Source organism: Castor canadensis, chromosome 10 (genome assembly GCF_047511655.1).
Source record: "Castor canadensis chromosome 10, mCasCan1.hap1v2, whole genome shotgun sequence".
In the NCBI taxonomy this organism is placed as follows: domain Eukaryota; kingdom Metazoa; phylum Chordata; class Mammalia; order Rodentia; family Castoridae; genus Castor; species Castor canadensis.
The window spans coordinates 41,612,407-41,627,984 of NC_133395.1; the positions used below are offsets into that span (position 1 = coordinate 41,612,407).

At 33.7% G+C, this 15,578-nt stretch overlaps 1 protein-coding gene across 18 annotated transcripts in view; it reads left to right on the top strand.

Moving 5' to 3' along the window:
* The window catches only part of Pcdh9 (protocadherin 9), an 888,530-nt gene that overhangs the window by 264,079 nt on the left and 608,873 nt on the right, over positions 1-15,578 (top strand). For 10 of the 18 annotated variants that reach the window (XM_074043252.1, XM_074043253.1, XM_074043257.1 and 7 more), the window contains exon 3: positions 2,370-2,429. The exons of the other annotated variants lie outside the window; for them this stretch is intronic. In XM_074043252.1, coding sequence (XP_073899353.1) covers positions 2,370-2,429 — 60 coding nt within the window. The remainder of the gene's footprint in view (positions 1-2,369; positions 2,430-15,578) is intronic. 18 annotated transcript variants of the gene reach the window in all.

Sequence of the window (15,578 nt, forward strand, 5' to 3'; positions counted from 1 at the left end):
GATTTAGAGACATCTTACTATTGCAGGTGATGTTTTTCCTCCAATATAACTTGAGCTCTCTTGTTGACAGAACATAGATTATCCATGACATTAAGCCACATTTTTCTATTGTCAGGCAGGAGCTGTCTTGATGTAATCCTTCTTCCTTGTTCCCTGTCTTTCATATTGGTGTCTTAGGCATTGAAGTTTACATTTGATATTTTTATTTATTCATATATTTGAGCTTCAAGTTACAAACCATTTTTAGTTACATTGGGCTTCATGCAATTTCATTTTATCAGCTCACATTTCCTGATTCTAAGTTACTGACTTGAACTGGAAATATTGCTCAAGTAGTAAAGTATCTACTTTGCAAGTGTCAAGCCCTGAGTTCAAACCCCAGTCGCACCAAAATAATAGTTATCAACAGCTCTTTGCAGAAGACTTTTTCAGTATTCTCCTTTTGTTCACACTTTGTGTCACATTCTTTCACTTCTTTCCTATGGAGTTCACTTCTGGATATTCTACAGAATGTGCCACTGTACCTATGAATTCTGTCATGCCCTCACAACTCTCAGCAAGAGAACCAGACCTTAACATTACTGTAAATAGCTTTTATCTCCCTTTGAAGTCATCTTAAAGTAATACACTCAAAGCAAGTTAAATCAATTAAAAAATTAAGAAACATTTCAATTTATCTATTACTCTATGATAAAACTGATTTTATTCTTGCTTATACTCTTTCTAGAAAATGCCTTCATATTGCCTGAATGTCTCTATCTTCCTAAGGAAAGCCTCATGATTGATAATCCCCACTGTTAATTATAGCCACCGTAAAGAGTAGCATACTGAAGAATTGATGTACATACTTTTATTTGGCTTTGGCTATTTTAAAGCTTGGAATTGTCTTAATTAAACACACTTCTTGTTGCACCACTTGTTTCTTTTTTGATTAACTCTTTCATGTGCTATAAAAGTATTTTTATGTTATGCATCTGACCCTTGAAACAACTTAAAAACAGTGGGACCAGCAGAGCAATGATACTATATCCCTATTTACTAAATAGGAAAACCAAGCTAGGTAACCCAAGGACTTACCCAAAAGTGTGTGTGTATTTAATTGCAGATATGAATTCTTAAAAGAGGAAAGTGCTCTTTGACCTTAAATTTTTGGCTTCCGGTTATATTTGATACTAGTTTGTTTCTTTAGGTATACATACTTCTAAAATACATTTTAGATAAAAATATGCATCTATTTTCACAGATTTTTATTTTCTCTTTAATGTAACAGCTGTAGCTGACAATAAAAATAATCAGAACTTATTCTTTATTATGGTAATAATGTTCTCACCTTTATCAAGTTATTAGGGCATAATGAGTTAGTCATTAATATCATAAATAAATTATGGAACTTTCTGCAATCGATTAATAATGAATTCATAATTTCAGGCATAATGTCCCTGAGGGCGAAAAGAAATAAGACATTTTCATCTAAATATGAGAAATAGTAATTTGCAAAAGGTCATGGTTGGAATGTTTGAGCTGGTTGCTTTTTGGGGTATATGGAGGAGGCTGCAATAGCTGGAAGAGTGTAATTTGGAAGATTTCCTAAGCATATGGAATAGTTAGAAAAAGTGGCACAGAAATGCTAGTGAGGAAAAAAGGAAATTTGATAAATCAAGGGAAAAGCCTGGGGGAAGGGAAATGCCTGGAGAAAGGAAGAGAGAACAGATGTCAAGATGGCCATTGTAGGTTTTTTTGACATCATGAGATTATTTCCAGTATGCTTTTTAAAGAATAAGCTTCTAAAATAGTTCAATAAAGGGCTGAAGTGGTGGGAATGGTTAAAGCAGGTTTTAAGTGACAGCACTTTCCTGTATCAGCATATAGGTTCAAGTACATTTTGGAATTAAGTATGTCCAATAATTGGTATGTGGAGTTTTTCATGTTATGCATTGCATAGCGTCAGAATGAGTTTATTTTATGGTGTGCATTATTTCCTTTCTGTATTTAAGAAGACTTTACAATATGTGCTAGATTGGAAATGCCTAATTTTCTCTCATTATTAAAAAGAAATATTTCAATGTGTTTATTCCAAAAAGTGCAGAAATTTGTTTACTATCATTGTTTAGTACATTATGTCTAGCAGTTGAGAAAATATCTATTAAATAATTTTAGACTTTCATTGATTGTTGTTAGGCATACACAGGCATTTACATTTAAGTAATGAACTTGACTTTCCATGTGTCCAATAGATCACATTCGAAGAAGTCACTATATTAATTAACCTTGAGCATGCACTTTCACCTCAAAAGAGTATGTATAGAGACTTGTTCCAGATAATTGAAGAAATTTTGTTACAATGACATTTGTCTATCTTTCTGAAACAGGACAGAAATTTTGCCAAAAAAGAATTCAAGAGATTAAAGGGAAAAATCCTTATACTAAAGGTATGTTAGTATTCCAAAGGATATTTTATTAAAATGTTTTGCTCAGGACAGCATGTTATAGATGATTTACCTTATAGACTAAGATGTAAACAGATTGAGCTTTGCATAAAAAGCACACAGTAGGTCCAAATTGCCTTACTGAATACATTTTAAGTAAAAAAAGCTTAAGTAGAGAATTTGAGAATAGCCCAGTAGACCAAAGCCAGGGAATGTACCAGCTCTAGGTCAAAGTGGCATTAAGTTTTTTATCTGTCATTGGTGAAGTGTGCTATCACCACAAGTTCTCTGATTTGTATGTGTATGTTTACTAAACCACTCAATTCTTTTTGTCTGTCTTTATTTGGTATGTTTAAACTGCCTCAAAGGAGGCAACACATCAACTGTGGAATGTTTTGATTATTTTGCCAGTTGATAATATATATTGGCTAAACTTTCATAGTAATAATGTTAAACATAGTTAAATGTGTGTAATTTTTAATAACAAAAATAACAACAGTTTTTGAAATTTTGCAAGTTAATTGAATTTTACTAATATAATTTGAATTGTGTGATCTGATTTCCTTTTGAAAGATATTTTTTCATTCTGTACAATGCGTTAAAACTATTTTCTTAATGTCCAGTTCTAAATTCTGGTAAATTAGTAATTGTAACATTAATGGCTAGAATGCTGTGGCTTCTAAAGAAAAATTTTTCATAATCTTAAATACTACTTCATGAAAAATCTAAAGAAGTAAATAATAATGTGAGAGTGACCTTCATTATTTTTTAGGCAGAGTTTAATTAACAGGAGAGGAACTTGTTTTCCATGAATACAGTGTAGTCCTTTGAAATTCACTGGAATGATTGAATTCCTATCAAATTCCTTACAGAATTTAAAAAATACTGCAGGAAAGAAAGTAGGTAGAGCAAATCTTTATGTATAGCTTAAATGGTAGTAGACAAAGTATTCTGATTCACATGGGGTTCAATGATATGCCATTACCTGGAAATATTTAATTATATATCACTTTTTAAAGTTAAAACATTTCATTTGTGATTATTTTCTTTTCAAATGTTTCCCTGAGATGTTTAAAGAACTGACAACTAATTTTGACTGAGGACCCAATGCACTATTTATAAGTAAATATATTTTTAAGTGAACAAGAGCTGACCTAAAGTGATTTAATTTCAGTTCATAAAGATTGATCTATATTGCATGAAATATGTCAATTTATAAACAATGCCTTTGGATAATTTTCTGTCATTTTGTATTTTATTCTCTGTGTCAACTGATACTCTGATATTCTCTGTGTTGGTCCTGGAACAACATGGGTTTGAACTGCAAAGATTCACATATACTCATATTTCTTTTTTTTGAGAATTATCATAATTTCAAGAAACTCAGAACTGAATACCATAGAAATAGCAAAATCAGATAAATATGTCATTGATTAATAAAATGTATGTAGATAAAAATCTGTTTTTATCATTTTCTACCATAAACTAGAAGTGAATTTATTATAAAAATTTAAAAATTATTGAAGCTTTAATATACAAACTCTTACAGACTACATAACTGATACAAGGCACCATTGATTGTACAGAAAAATGTAAACATATGCTGTTAAATGTCACTAAATAAAATTAAGAATCACACATGCCATACTACTGCAGTAATGTCATAACTACTTCCTGTTGTTGTTGCACTAAGTTCAAGTGTTTTGAGTATCTGTTAAAGCCCACTGATACATGAATATAGTCTTCATGTGAGCAGTTCTTTTCTCTAGTAAGTTGTGCATTGTAGTAAAAAGTCATACCTGATGTTTTTGCTAATTTTTCATCATATATAACATGTATAAGGAACAAAAAATTTTACTAAACTGTTTGTATCATCGATAAGGACTTTAGTCAACAGCAGACTATTCGTAGTTAGTTTGGGGGGAGTCAAAAATTATAGCCTAAGTTTGATCCAGGTACAAAGAAGGCTCCGAGAGAACCCTAAGTAGTTTTCACACCAACACTATAAATGAAGTTATCATTATGCCTCTGGAGGAGCTAAAGTGGCTTCAGCCAGCTCCAGTCACCATCACCACAACCATGACAGACCCAGCAGCCACCTGTAGCTCCCCTACCCTCAACATCACCTACACTAAGCCTGGCAACAGGAACAGTGGCTCAGAGAGTGGTGGCTCAGGAAGCCTGGCATTGCTTGCCAAGAGGATCAGGAAGGTCATCACAATGAATGTTCAGGGAGCAGTAAATTGGTTCAGTGTAAGAAACAGATATGATTTCATCAGTAGGAATGATGACAAAGAAGATATGTTTATATACCAGACTACAATAGAGAGGAATAATCTCAAGAAGTACCTTCATGGGACAGGAAATGGACAGAGTGTGTTTGGTGTTGTGGATGGAGAAAAAGGTGCAGAGATAGCCAATGTTACAGGCTTATGTAGAGTTCTAGTTCAGGGTAGAAAATATGCTGCAAATCATAGCCATTATGGATGCTATCCATAACATAGGGTACCACAATTACCAGCAAAGATTACAGAATAGAAAAGTGGGAAAAAGAACAAGGGGTTGAATAAAACTCAGAATGTCAGGCCTAACAACACAGGCAGAGGTTTGCATATTTTATATTACATGAGGAGTTTCTATGGACTTCTACCACAGAATTCCAAACCTGTTGCGTGGGGGAACTGATAGCGTATGCTAAAAACCAGGATTCAAGAGACTAAGGTAGGTAAGTGAGATAGAATATGTACTGGTGTTTTAGACTACTATTTCTGTGGTGTTCTCCTTATCAAAGACAACCTACAGAGGATGACAGCGAAGAAGATAAGGAAAATTGAGGAAAGAGTCCCAAGATCAGCACAGGATCAACTGCAAGTTCAATCACTCAGAAAGCCCTAACTGCCAGGTGGCAAAGCAAAAGGCAACTGGTTCCACTGCTGAAAACTCATTTCTAAGGCTGAGGGTGTAGGGTGAGCAAATATGTCCTTGCTGTCTCTACCTTCATCCAGTCATCCAACACAAAATGATTAAGATATTCCACCAATAAGAGATGAACAAAAGATTTACACTCAAGACCTTACAGGTTTCCATTTTTGCCTAGAAGTATCTATACAGGTTTGAATTTTTATTATTTTTACTAAAAGATGTCCCTATTTTTAAAAGTCTGTTTTTTTCCTATATATATTTAAAGGTTTTTAAATTATTTCATGTCTGCAAATATTGCAATTTTTAACTCATTTTCAATTTGTAATAAAACTTTGTAACTTAAATTTTTAAAAGTCTATAAAGTAAAATCCTCTTAACAAAATCCTTAATTTTTTTTTTAAATGTTGTAGTAGAGCCAAGGTTCAGACCTATAATCACAGAACTTGGAGAATGAGGCAGGAGGATCGTTAGTTTGAGATCAGCTTGGTCTACTTAGCAAGTTTAAGGCCAACCTGAGCTACAAAACAAGATTCTGCTGAAATATATAAACATACATTATATTCATTTACATCACATTCATATACATCATACACAAACACATATCCCCATGTAGGTGTGTATGTGTATACATATAATCCACCGTATATATACTATATATATATATATACATACATTTATGTATATATATACACATATATATGTGTATATATACTATATATATGTGTATATATGTACTATATATATACATATATATATATATATAGTGGATTTTTTACTATGCAAGAGATTGCCCTTTTAACTCCTATGTTGTTCAAGGGTTAACTGTTTCAGAATATTGAGTGACTAAGGAAATGATAAAAATATTCTCAGTAAGTTAAATGAGTTCAAAATCATGCAAAACTTTGACACAGGGTTTCAAATGTGTCAGAAAAGTATGTTGACTTCTAGTTCATTGATTGAAGCTCAGTGACTTAAAAAAGACTAACTCAGCTTGCTAGTTAAATTCTAGTGACTAGGTCAAAGAATGTTTCTTAAAACTCAGCTTCTTAAGTGATATTTTGTTATTGACAGTTTAGAATTAGCCAAATATCATTAGAACATAAGAGAATGCCTTTATTGAAAGTTTATAGTTGTCAGAATCACCTTAGCAGAAAGGAGTGATATAAATTTTGTTCTCTTTTTAGCTTTAAATTCGTAGTTCCCTTATGTTATCCTCCAGAGCATCCATTTAAGAGTTTGAAGGTTCCAGATGCCATCTCTTCTATGGATTCCATATTATGGGAAGAGTACTGTGGATTCAAATCGTCATTTATATCATGATCCTCAAAATATTTCTTATGGATAATTCCTGAAATTTCTGCATCCTTAAGGATATAAACCTATTAACTGAAAGTATATTAACCTGTATATGTTCTTATTGTAGCATATGTACTCATTTGACACTAATTGGAAAATTTGTAAGTGATCATTCAGTAGTTAGGTACTAAAAGTGGAAGAAAAGAAAAAGGTAGAATTTAGTGCAGAAAAAACAGCAATTTTTCAAAGAAGAACTATAGTCAGGCAAATAAGATAGGAAACTTAAATAGTTTCATTGCTGAGAAAAAAGTCTAAGTATAAAACACAGCATGATGAATCTCTGCAGAAAGAACCACCTCCTTCCTAGCGTGGGTACTCAACTGAGTGACACTTCAATGGAAATTTGTAGTGTTCCTGTTTGTGTTGAAATTCCCTCAAAACAGCAGCAAAGCTCTGTGCCTAATATAGAAATGCTCTCAGAAGATCTAGCTCATTTCAGAAAAAAAATGAAAGAACAAAATTTAAAAAAAAATCGATGACTAGCCTGTCCTTGTTGTACTTGTAAGGAGAAAAAAATGAATGGTGATATATTTTAGTAGTGTAATATATGAGAAAACAAACATGAGTCCTTAAATACTGCTAGCTAGTATATGTTTGTAAAATTAAAGCTACTTGAATCAGTGTTACTGATTCTTCATCTTTCTTCACTCTATCTCCAGCTCATAGAATTTAAGGCATGCCATGAAAATAGTGAACAATTTATTCTTCCATGACAATGTTCCACTCTACCAGTTTCTCCAAGGTGCCAGTGGGAGGGGAGAAGATGAGGAAAGGGTGTAGCATAGTGAATATAGTGCACATGAATGTAAATGGAAAAATGATACCTGTTGAAACTATTCCAGGAATGATGGGGGGAGGGGAATAATGGAGAGCGCAAATTCAAGTATGATATACTTAACATAAGAATATTTGTAAATGCCACAATGTACCCCCACCCAACACAACAATAAAAAAGAAAGAAAAACAATAACAATGCTCTTTTATAAATATATTTTGTCATCCAGTGAAATACTTCCTTTGATCTTATTATTTCCAGTCTATGAAATTGGTCACAGGATTCTATATTTTTCATCTCAGCCTACCTTTTATAATTCTAACTCGACAAACACTCCACCTCGAATCCCCAGGATTATTCTCTTCCCCATCAGCATTTATGTGAATAACTTGCTCTCTTTCAATTATAGGGTAGGAAGAAATTAATAACTACCTCTTCTCCCCATCATAAGTGTCATGCACAGGACGCCTATAAGAAAAGACAAGTTAGCAAAAGGAAAGCATAACAAATTTACTTAATCACAGTTTTCGTGTCACGGGAGCCTTCACAATGAAGACCCAGACACACAGTGGAAGAAATCTATTTTTTTGTTTAGGAAAAATGAAGTAGGAATGGCCATGCAGAAAAGTGATTGGACAAAAAGGATCTAATAATTATATACTGAATGGGGAAACTTAGCAGAGTCTGACTGCTCAGATTCTAGGCCTTTCAGTTATAACATTTGTTCTTTTTATCTAGAAGGCAGGGGTCCTCTGGAACAAGAGTCTTTGGACCTACAATCTGACAAATGTAGGTCAGAGAATTTATCTGTGGCTGACCCTGAGACAGAAAGGCAGGTAAAGGTTAGAGTCATAATCCTAGATTTTTATGCATGGCTTTGAGGCAAAGGAGCTCTAGTTTCTATTACCCATCTTGGAAGAGGAATTTTAGGTTCTATCACTTGCTAGTGGAGAGAATTAGTGGAGAGAGACAGGAAAGCAGGAACATGTTAGACACACTTTGGCCCTATGGTGACTTCTGAAGCTTTCCAATGTCCTCTACTTCAAATCACTCCAGTACCCCTAACTACCATCCTATGGGTATCATTTTTCTGTGCCCCAACACAACCATATGATCCCACTCCATCAAGTTCAGTTTTAGTGTTTTCACTGATTTCATCTCTTCTGCCTTCAAATAGGAGGGGTCGCTTATCACTGAACATTAGTCATATTTCTCCTAGATTTTGGAGAAAAAAATCTCCAGGGAATTGATATATACCAAATGTTTTCTCTGTCTTATTCTTACACATGTTATCATCTTAACCCATCATGAAAGGTACAATAACACCTTATTAATAACCCTCTTATTACTTTACTTTTATATTCGTTGGTGTGCACCAAATACAAAATAAATAACTCAAGTGATTCAAGTTATGAGATTTATTTTCTCATAGTTCTAGAGAACAGGTATACAGATGAGGGTACCAGCCTTGTTGGTTCTGATGAGGTCTCTCTTCCTAGCTTGTAGATGGATGGATGCCTGCTCATTGTGTCAACACAAAGCAGATAGAGAGAGTAAGCAAACACTCTGCTGTTTCCTCTCTTATTGAAATTAGTCCACCATGAGGTTCCACCTTCATGATCTAATCTAACCCTAATTATCTCCGAAAGGTCATATCTCTAATTATCATATTGGAGTTTGGACTGTAACATGAATTTTTTGCTGGGAGGTGGGAAGCACAATTTAGTCTATATAGCAACTCTTCTGAAGTATTTTAGCACTGCTGACCATTGTTCTTTTAGGAGAGGCTCTGTTTCTCACTTCATGACATACCAAAGATATGTCTTCATTTCCTTTTTCTATCAAAAACTCCAATAAGGTCATAGATTCCCAGTAGACATCCCATTTGCAGATAATGTGAAACTTGGAGGAGTAGTATTTTGTTAGAAGGCTGTCTTGTAAGCTGGACAAAAGTAAGGGGAAAATTTTTTGTTGAGGCTACCTGCACAAGTATGGCTGGAGGATTATGCAGCTTATCAGCACATGTCAGAAAGATGTTGGGATTTTAGTTGCGGGAAGTCTCAATATTAGTCAATAGTCTGATGTGAGTGCCAAAGTGCAAATGCAATTTTAAGCTACTTTAGTCAAGATACGGCTTCCAAAATGAGGGAGATAAAAACTTCACCATATGCTGTATCTAGCTGCAAAGCATTGTTACATTAAATTCTGGATGCTACACTTCAAGTATATATATAGAGAGATAAATATTAGGGTGAATCAAAAGTAACCCTATCAGTAGCCTTTGTGGAAACAGAAAGTTCAGTCTAAAGAGATAGCAACTTGGAAGTCAAGATTTCAGATTCCTCATAAATTGGTATAAAATTGCTTCTCAATTAAAAATAGTACCTGTTTTCTTGGCCTGAGTATATAAATATATCGGGATATAGCAGTCAAATTGCTACTTGTGCTATTTAAATTGCAACTACTGCTTTTTTTTAACTATTACATCAAATCTTTAGAAATTTAATTCAAGACATTGTCTCAGTTATTAAACTCACCTTGGGGCCATCTAACTTATTATCTCTCTTTCCAAGTTATTTAAGAAACAGCAGTATTTGGACATTAAAATTCTCCTCCAAATTTTATTTTCAAGTCATAGCTATGGATATATCAGGATGATTCTTTTAGTGAGCAAATACCATTTCAGCATCTTTTCACTGCCAGTCACTGATGCAGGCAATAGGGACAACTCATTGAGCAATCATAACAAAGTCAACTTGTTACTGGTAATTATATTAAACTGACTAATTGTTAAACTGGTTCTTAATCTCTGCTAAAGTACTTTGTTTTTTTTTTTGGTTCAGTCTTGAAGCATGCCAAATAGAAATTGTTTCATGTTCCTGAAGGCATGACTTCCTTAAACAGGGCTGGTAACATGAGCTTAGAGATGAGTATAACGTATACTATGACTCCTTTGTTCTCTAATGAAGAACAGAATTGCCTTTTACTTAAGCATATTGAATGCTTGAAAAACCTTTAAAAAATTGGGATCGTGAATCTTTCTGGCTCCAAAATCAATTGGGGAGAGCCATATCTTGGCTGATTTTTATTTATTAATACACTTATTATTAATTAATATTCTAAAAAAATTGTGTTCTAATTAATGAACTGACACATTAGAAGATCCATTTACTATCATTGAAAATTCTAACATAGAACTGGGTAACAAACATTTGACTGACTGATTGGTTTAAAAGCTCTACTAGACAGCCATTAACTTCTCTGTATTCTAATTTGTCATATCATTTCAAACTGGTAAGCAAGTTAGAAATAATCAGAACATTGATAGCCCATGATATACTATGGAGCAAGGATATGTATACACATGTATGTAAATGCAAAAATGATACCTGTTGAAACTACTCCCTAAATTGGGGGACAGGGGATGAAGACATTTATAAATGCCACAGTGTACCCCCACTCAGCACAACAATAAAGGCAAAAAAAAAATCAAAAAAAAAAGGTAGTAATAAGAGTTTTGACTTAAGATCTTTGAATTAAGGAAGAATGACTTTAGGAAGAGGATGGGAAGAGTCCCGTGAGAGGAATGGTGTGTTATTTTGTTTCTGCAGTTTGTGGCCAGAGCGTGAGTGGTCCATGAGCTGAGACCTGTAGGAGCCTATATCTTGCAGCTTTTATCCAAGAGACCATCAGAGGATTCTATCTTCTTTTTGCTGGTTCCCTCCAGAACCCCTGATATATTGGGGATCATTCTAGTTAATGTCGCTTTCGCAACACCCCAGAAACAACTGTTTGTCAACACGAGCCTATCCAATATTTAGGCTGGATATTTGTAGAAGCAAATTCATCAAGTTTAGAACACTTGTACTAGGAATGGATCACCATGTCAGGGTAGTTTGTGCAAAAGTTTTAATTCTGGTTTTATAGATAATGTGGGGAAAAACAGTTTTTATCTTTCCATGTTGTTGTGAGATTATACGTGTGGACTATGCCCATGTAAAATTAGGTACATATACAATTCTTTAAGTATAAATATGATATACACATGTATATATAAGTATAGAAATATGGCATATACATGTATGGTATATACACATAGACAAATATGACATCACGTATATACAGAGAGAGAGAGGAAAGAGGTGATTTATACTTGTCATAAGGCATGGACAACAGATGGGGAACATTAAGAAAAGTAGATAATTCTGTGATTTCAAGCTTCCAACAGCTTCCAGTACTTAGTACATATTACTGCCCAACCCCACTAATCTAGACTGTTGGTTCTAATTAAAGGTTTCTATACTTGATACTGTACCCTGGTCAAATTTAGCTCCCTATTGTGAGGCTTCCTTCCAGAAATTTTAGTTGGTTTGCTGAACTGCAGAACTACTACATTCCAGGTGGAAGCAAAGGGGAAAGGTGAAGAAAAGATGACTATTATATCTTCCAGTAACTGCAGGAAACAGTGTGTTTTTCTTGTTCTTCTATGATTCAATTCCTTTATCCTCTATTTAATGTAAGCTCACCAAGTAGAATTTGGAACCCAAGGAGAAAATATATATGCTAGGTGTACTAGGAACAATTACTGTGAAGAAAGCTATTTCAAACACATAGTAAACATTGGGTTTGTTGGGAGTTGAAGTGACAAATGACCAGCCAGGATTTAGGCCAACATTATTAATAGAAACAGCTTATAGGGTAGACTTATTGATGAAGAAAGGAGAGGAAAAAAATGAAAAAAGTAAAGATATTCATTAGAAATGGTTTGTGTAATATTTTTGCAATAAGTTCCATAAAAAGGAGCATTTTCCAAAAGTTTTTGGAAAAAAAGTTTACATGTATATGTACAGGAGATAAAAGTAAATATTGCAGTAAATAATTTTGTGGTTAAAAGAAGCTGTGGTTGTTCTTCATTCACTCAACAAGTACATTTTGAACATGGACTGTGTACCACCTATTACAGGCAATAGGAATGCAGGAATGAGAGCATATATAAATAAATACAATATTCTGGCATATGGGTTCAATGTTAGCATTTTTAGGTAGATGGTTTTTAAAAATATATTCTCACATATGAGTGATTATTCTTTACAACTAAAACTTCATACAGACTAGTGCCTACAGCATGTGTTTATATGTGTATTTTTGTTAATACACATTCTGCTTTTAACATTTTTTCTTAAAAATCATAAATCTGGTGACTTGTGATACTAAATAGCCAGTGTGTAATGTAGGTTACAGTATATAACTGATATCCTTTAAATCTGTGACCATAATACTTTGCAATTCTTTGGCTGCACACTATTGTTTAGCCTCTAAGAAAACTATTTCCATCTGTTGTGAGTAGGAGCTTATTCTTCATGAGGTGAATTAGAAAAACAAGAAACATTTTATTCCTAGAGCACCTATGACAGGCTAGCTTCTTTTATGTATTTGGAACAATCATTAAATTACCCTAATTTTTTAAACACATCTGTGAGGCTATCAAATAACACTGTTGTGGGGATGTCAGCTTGAATAATTAGAGCAGTGTTGCTGTGGATGCAGGAGGTTGGACATCACTCAATAAGTACAGGGAAGCAGGATTTGTATCAATTACTGCCCAAGGTGCCTTCCACTATGCATTGTGCTTTTGCTGGAGAAGCATTTATTCCCTACAGTGCACTGTCAGCACCCTACTAGTTCATGAAGGAGAAACTAGCCTGTGCATAACGTTATAAGATGTTCATCTATAGGAATATAAACCAAGACCCAACAAAATTGAGAAAAACAATGTGCAGACTTGAGTTACCAGGCTTTTGGTAAAGTCAGCTTGTTTACTTTAGCACAGATGCTCACCCCTACCTTACTTAAACTCATCTCTACCAACAGATGAAAGAAATAATTACAACACACTCCATGTTTATTTTATGGGGAGGGGATTAACATACAAATTCACCTTCTTTGAAATTTTCCACTAAAAGGCTAGATCCCTGCAGGCACTTAGAAGTACAAACTGTATCTACATATAAAAAGGAATTAGGAAATTAAGGTTGTTATCAGGATCCTGAAACCTTCAACTTGCCCTCTGCTTAAACAAATGCTCTAATTCAATGAGAAAAATCTAGATATCATCATCATTTTTTTTGTTGTTGTTGAAAAGTCTATCTTTGTTGTTTTGACATCTGTGTCATTATAGATACCATCTCCATTAGGAAGTGATGGCACAGAGAGAACATTTTGCTCAGATACACTCATCTTCACTCTTCTCTCTAGCTCACTCCTCCAGCATTTTACAATGATGGCTCAGTTTGCTTATATTTTGAACATAGGATCTTTGGCAACAATTTCATTTGTGACCGCTGCTTATTTCTCATTTGAAGTTATGAATCCAGTTAAGTCAGCATTCTCTTTTTCTGATGTGAAAGAACACTCCCTGTGGCTCAGAGAGGAGATTCCATTTTCCTCATCTTCCAGAGAACTCTGGGAGACTTTCCTTCTCTTCACACTTGGATGTATCTCTTTCATCACCACATTTGTATTACCATTTACTATTACCAAAAACAAACACTATATATTTCTTGTGCACTAAAAAATGAAAAAAGAGGGGAATAAATGAATACTTAAACACCAATCCTGCATGATTATTGAACATTTCTCAATAATCTATTTTTATGTAATAGAGGACTCGAGACGAGAGTAAGTTAAGTGCTTATTGCACCATGCACTGTGGCTTTCAGGGCACAATGGAAAATGTTTCACCTAATAATTATTGAGCAAAATAAATTACATGATAAAATTCAATATTTTCCTTGCTTACAAGCCAAGGGTTAAGTGTATCTGATAGCAAATTCACATTCAACTGCTGTCCTGAGTAATGAGAAAAAATAAATACACAAAGGGAAAACCTGTCCTATGCCATATGACAGATGGATGGATAGCTTGCGGAAGCAGAGTTGTTTGTTGTTATGTAGAAAATTTTAAGCTCTTCACATGGCTTTAATCATTTAAAAAAAAGTCCACATGATCACCTGTCTTCAGTGTTTATTTGCTTTGTCAAGGTCTTAGTAGATTTGAGCTGATATTTTCTGTATAAAGGTACCTATTGTTACCTGTTTTATTATTTTTTTAATCTGCATCTAAGATTATTAAACATTTAGAAATATTTTATTTAATTGACTACTGACAGTGATTTAATACACAAAGAGACAAAAGTTAATATTTTCATTTAACTAATAGTTGTAAGAATAAAAAAATTATAAATACATACACTTTATACAATATTTCACTATCCTTGATATTTTACACAAATTATTTTAAATTTCAAGTGATTTCTACATGGCATAGCTTAAGAATGACTTTGTAGATGAAAAAATTAACATTTTCTATAAATTGAATAAATCTCACAGCTGCAAATCTCACAGCTATTCAGTGACATAATCTGGATTCAAGTCTATCGGATTTTTTTGCATTGCTGGATGAAATCACAGCAGGAAACAAAGCCACTAACTTCTGAGGAAATTTTGTAGATTGAATTGGATCATACACAGCCATTTTCTTATTGTAACTAAATATGATTTTATTTTAACAGCTATTTTTTGTCACTATACTCATCACTTACAGAAATTCTTTGATAGGAAGTATTACTTTCCATTTAATGAGATAATCTTGTTTACTGAGATAATGCATATTCCCATAGACATCTAAAAGTACTTACACATACCTTCTAACTGCTGGAATTTTCTGAAAATTAAAATTGCTAAAAGTTGCTTCAGTAACATTTTAATTTTGTGTCTGAAAGTTTTTTGTGTTTTTTTTCCATATGTATCACCCATTTACTCAGAACTGGTGCAAGGTAAAATAGTGAAATAAAGAAGCTCCTGTTTCAGGATCTCCTCTCTCCTGCTAGTATCCCTTTTATCTTATTTCTCTAATCATGTTTTCCAAATATCTATTCTATTTCTTGTTTCATTTCAACTAGTCTGCTAAGATGATAGTTGATAAAAGATTAAGGCTAGCATCTCCCAGGAGTATTTACATTTTAATGGGGGTCACTTGCCAATCAAAGCAAAACAAAAAAAGTCTCTAAGATGCAAAGGAATGAATTCTAAAGGTAACAG